This window comes from Ceratosolen solmsi, unplaced genomic scaffold (assembly GCF_000503995.2).
Source record: "Ceratosolen solmsi marchali unplaced genomic scaffold, CerSol_1.0 scaffold41, whole genome shotgun sequence".
Classification (NCBI taxonomy): domain Eukaryota; kingdom Metazoa; phylum Arthropoda; class Insecta; order Hymenoptera; family Agaonidae; genus Ceratosolen; species Ceratosolen solmsi.
The window spans coordinates 6,420,992-6,426,720 of NW_011948424.1; the positions used below are offsets into that span (position 1 = coordinate 6,420,992).

Here is a 5,729-nt window from a genome sequence, read left to right on the forward strand (position 1 = left end):
ACGACGCCCAGCAAATGGCCGCGATGGGCGAAGGGGGAAGGGTGGGTAGGACAACCGCCAAAAAGAAGGAAGGCGACAAGCAACAAAGAGTTAAATCGGGAGAGATGCCGCGGTAGCGAGACGAGGTGAGAGATGGAGAAAGTGGCTTAAGAGATCGAGGGGGGTTGAAGAGAGACAGAGTCCTGCACGAGCTGCGGAAGAAAAATTGAAGAGGAGTCCGTACCGTCAGAGTTCTAATAATAAGGCCTCGGTGATGTAATAAAGGACCGCGAGTACTTGGGGGCTCGCGGAAGGTGGGCTGCGGTAATTACCGCAAAGGGGATTTGCAAAGGGTCGGAGATGGTGGTTCATTGAACGGGGAAGAGGTAGGAAGAGAGCGAGAAAATGGAAAATGGGAGGTGGGAAGGAGAGACGAGCATAGAGACAAGAAAGGAAGTACGAAGATATTGACGCGCTCGTCGTTCGAACTGCACGCATTGAAAAATAAATGTTTATTAATTTTGAAATGGCAATTTACTTGGCACCGCTGAGGAAAGATTCTCGGTTGTTAAAAAAATATCTTTCACAATAGTGCTATAAAAAATGCTTTCCGAAATCTATTTCCCACTTTACTAGGTAAGTTATTGATTTCAAATAAATATTATTGAATAATAAAAGTATTCTTTCATAAAACAAAGTTCGCACTGTCGAAATATAATTATCTCTCCTTATATTTTAGCATTTGAAAGATTCTTACCGCAAATTTAATCGCATTCCTATTAAATGCTGTTTTAGACATTTCACGTGGCTTTATCGATGTGTCGGGTAATGTTCAATTTTGATGTATCGTGCGATTTATGTCGTGCAATGTATCGAGTACATAATGGAAAAAAGGTAAGAGGATAAGAGAAAAGACGAAACTTAAAGAAACATCGAGAGAAATACAGAGTCGAATAAGGGATTAACTTAAATTGCGCCAATGAAGAACACGCAAACTATAAATACATGCTTCCTCCGCGTTTATATTTGAAAAATTGCACGTATCTCCAATGCTTTTGCAAAAATTGTCCCTTTGGACTTAAATGTATTGTTGGGTCTTTTGTGTTTAAATGAGATAATTATAAAGCGGTGAAAGTAAATTTTGTCCGCCCTAAATAACCTGAAAAGTTAAATTACTTGTTGTTTTGTTTGTTTGTTTGTTTGTTTGTTTTATTTATCTTATTTTGATAAGCAATTGATGTATTAAAGCAACAATAATGTAAGTTTACTTTTTCTTCAATAAAATCAACCATTTTATTTTCGAAACTATATAAAACCTTTTTATCGAAAATACATTCTCTGCCCGAGTTCGTATCCTTTATTAAAAATTCACTTTAAGATCTCATCGAATAATACTCATCGTATTTCCTATATAATTACATTTATACGTCCATTTATATATAATACATTTAATATGTGATAGCTATGTTAACTATTTTCATTTACAAACAAAAAAACATCCAATTATTTAGTGTTTTGTATAATAAATAGAATGTGCTATTGTAGTTATAATATAATAGTATGAGAACCACATATTATGTAATTTGAAATAGAATAATTTTGAATATAACAAAAAATGCTTAAAATGTAATAAAAGAAGAGGAAAAAGAAAAAAGAAACAGCATATTAAGGAAGAAAAATCGAAGAATAATTTATTCCATTGTTCTGCATCGTACGGTACTCCTACATAGGAACAAGTGATTCTATTTAACTTTGTACACATTTATCTGCAATTTACGACTTACTGTACTCTAGATACGATCCATCAATAATTAAAATCAAATCACTTATTACAAGGCTCAAAGCAAATGCGTAACCCTATAAATTTGAAACCACTCATTGATTTCTGCACGAGATACAACTACCCTCGTAATGCATTAGAGACGATTATCTACGGGTTATTTCAATCATTACGAGCTTAAGCACACAGGTTCTTCTATTTTTAGGATATTTTATATTATGGCAAACATTAATATGAATCGAAAGAATCTTGTAGAATATATAACGACATATTGTCGAAAAATTTTAACCCGAGTGCAACTATTATCTCAGCATAAGCATGATTTACAATTATGAAATATGTTTGCTTATCCTTTAATAATGAGTGAATAACGATAAATTTTACGGTTACCACAATTCCTAGGATTATCGGTAACATGTTGCCGGGAAATTTCTTTCGCATAATTATGTGAAACGCAAGAGATAATAGCCACCGACAAACAAAATTTCTTGTTAAAATAGAATATTTATTCACACTTGTTATTCAGACAATACGTATTTATGTTCATCACTTACGATGTATATTGAAATTATTTAAAATTAAGACTTTGAATGTTTTTGAAAATAGACCTTAAAGTACACTTAACATGCATATTGGAATAATATACAAAGATAGAAATATAAAAAAATTTAAATAATATAATTTGGCTAAAGAATTCTTTCAATGTGTAATATATATATATATATATATATATATATATATGCCTAACATGTATATTTCTTAATTAATTTAAAAATAGTTATTGAATACCACATACATATATATATATATATATATATATATACATTATTTAATATAAATATAATAAAAATGTATATGTGTCTGATTGGTTTTGGGAACTATTTTAGTAAATATATCATGTATTAGAAACTCGTAGTAAAATTTTTGAAAAATATTATTTTAAAATATCCATATTCACACAATATGCTACAGTTACGAAATAAGAACAAGAAAAATAACAGACAAGTCAAATAAAAATGAAAATTCAAAAGTAGTAGTAGTATAGATCAATATAAGAGGAATTATAAATTTATCAAATTAACAAGAAAGTGTAATTACTTTGAAACTTTAGAAAAAAAAGATAAGAAAATTTTTTAATAATAACTCTCGATAATGCAAATATAAAAGCATTATAAAAATTTATTAGCAATTTTTAAGTTGCAAAAACAATTATTAGAAAGAATGAAAATAAAAATAACTTGAACTTAATGTATCTCTGAAAAATCAATAATTTAATACAAAAGGGATATATGGATCTAAGAAACGTCGTAAGGTTTTTATCATTAAAAATTGTTTATCATTAACGATACCAATACGATATCGAAGATCATTATGGCGTTTGACATTCAACAAAATAATAATTTTCGTCAGTAATAAATGTTGAATTCGATGTTATAGTAATATCAGAATTTTATTTTCCACATTGAGTTGAGCAATTGTAATCGCGAGCACTAGAACGTAGAAGTATTTTATTCATTGAGTTGAGCAATTGTAATCGCGAGCACTAGAACGTAGAAGAAACACCGAATGTATTGTAGCAACGACAGTTATTTTACAAAATAGTCGCAATAAATTCGTATTATCTAGGACAAAATAATTATAACTCAATATTGGCAATTGAAGCAGTGGGGACGAAAATTAGATGTATGTAAATGTAAATAACACACGAAATGTCCAGAAAGTGAAATAAAAATGACTAATAAGAAGTCAAAAATAATGTAAAATCATAGGATGTAAATAATGAAAGAGAAATGGAAACAAGTAAAAATTAGATAGCCTACGTGTACACGCGTACTTTTACTCAGCCGATAAATTGAAATTTTATCTATTGTTTAACAATTAGTTTAATAACCGGCAATTTCAGTTTCCATTTACAGGGGCGTATTATTCGTAATCACTTCTTATAGAGTAAATCAATGCCATTGAGTACTAAACACAGAGTTGGATTAATTGACAGGGAGCTTCTAATAAAACACAAGGCTTGATGATATACTCACGACAAATATGGAAGATGCCGTCGCAGGCACTTATGTGAGACAGAAAAGCGTTGCCCAATCCTTGTCCCGCTGCAGCACCTTTGACTAGGCCGGCGATGTCGACTACGTTCAAAAACGCCGGCACCTTGCTAATAAAACACATGGGAATCAGTGACTGAAAAAAGAAAAAAATGAGATCATCGAATAAGGGGGAGACCCTCCCCGCCCCTAGAATCATACAGCCGCCATTCGAGTATAGAAAATCTAATAGCCTGAGACTAAGCAATTTTCACCGGCGTCATTTAAGGCTAATCGCCGACTCGTTAAACAAATTAGCCTTTGCCGATAGGGAGGAAAAATAAGAGGCATTACGTGGCTTTCATCGGACTCTTCATCAATCTTGGCACGTGACCAGAACGGCTGGGGACATCGAAATCCGATCATAAATAATCGCGTGCGAAGCCCCAATAGCTGATCTCCATTGTTATCGAGCGTCGCGCAAGATATCCACGGATCAAAGAGAGGCGGCAGCACTGCCGGCGCCGCTGCTTTGCATTTTCAATTACGTCGCGTCACGCTCAACCGCCCCCGAAAATCATTACGTGCCATTCGCTACGAATACACGAGTATATAGAAATTCAGCTAATTATAGTGGTCGGGTGCTTACTTAGGCAGCCCAATTGCCAATCATAGAGCAATGAGATTTGTTTTGCGTCTATGCAGAGGCGAAGCGCAATTTTCGAATTCGTAACTGTGCCTGGCTAATGCTCCATCGTCGTGTCATTATATTGCATTTTGGAATAATTGCAGCCAGGGACTTTGTATTATTTTTTTCTTTCTTTCTTTCTTTTCAGCCGACAGTAAGACAGCCTTACTTACTTCCGTATCCCCTATATTTCTAAACGAATTTCCAAAAACACATTCCGTTGCTCTTCGCCATTTCCTACTACTGCCCGAGGATATTATAATAATTACTGTCGATGCTGGCATTCGGCAATTTATAATTCACTAACGTCATAATTCCACTACTAGACTGTTTTGAATGTCTTCGACATTGCATTGTCAAGACTCTTTTACACCGACTGACTTACTTGCTTAACTTATCACACTCACCCTCGCTCACTATTCATTTTTAACTTCAAAAACAAGAAAAAAAGGGCAAACGATGATGCATAGATTCTTACAAACATTTAATCTCGCTTCCCTTCCATAAATAATACAAAAGTTTACTACTATAAACATTAGCTATATACATTATAGACATTAGCAAAATTCTAATGGGGAAAGGTGGAGTAATTGCGCGTCAAGTGTGAAGCTTCGAGAAATATGTTCCTGCTCCAGGGGCAAATGTATGTAGGACGAAGGACGATTTGACTTCGGATCGCTCTTTCGGGTAGTCGACTCTTTGACATCCCGAGCACCAGCATTCGAACGATGAATAAGAGCCAGAGTCGCGAGGACTCTCGAATAAAATTCAATTTCGCGACTTATCATTCAGGTTACGATCCTCGATGCCTCCTCGGCGTTCATAATCGCTGATCGCTCCTCTCACGCTTCATGGAAAATCGAAATAGGGTACTCCCGACCCTTACCAAGAATACAAAAGCCTCCTCGGTCCCGAGGTAAGATAAAAATAGACGGGGCGGCGAGGTTTTAAAACGGATCGAAAATGGCGATGTCAGATCAGGCGGCTCCGACGGCAGGAGGGACTGGGAGGGGGCGGCGAGGTTATGTGGAAGAAGCGGGCGCGCGATCTGCATTGCAAATTACGCTGCTCGCGCACAGTCGCGATTCCGTGCAAAGAGACGCGTTAAGGAAATGCCGTGCGCCGCTTATTCCGATTGGCTAAACCCTCGGGAGCGCCAAGAGACTTTCCCTCGGCGCCTCCTTTATCCGACGCGCTCTGCATGACTCTAGGGATGGCTCTCAACCACCACCACCCCTCCCCCCCCACC

At 35.7% G+C, this 5,729-nt stretch overlaps 1 protein-coding gene across 1 annotated transcript in view; it reads right to left on the reverse strand.

Annotated features, from left to right (window-relative positions):
• The window catches only part of LOC105362743 (obg-like ATPase 1), a 34,385-nt gene that overhangs the window by 18,737 nt on the left and 9,919 nt on the right, over positions 1 to 5,729 (reverse strand). The window contains exon 4 of the mRNA XM_011500231.1: positions 3,796 to 3,923. Within this exon, the coding sequence (XP_011498533.1) occupies positions 3,796 to 3,923 (128 nt within the window). The remainder of the gene's footprint in view (positions 1 to 3,795; positions 3,924 to 5,729) is intronic.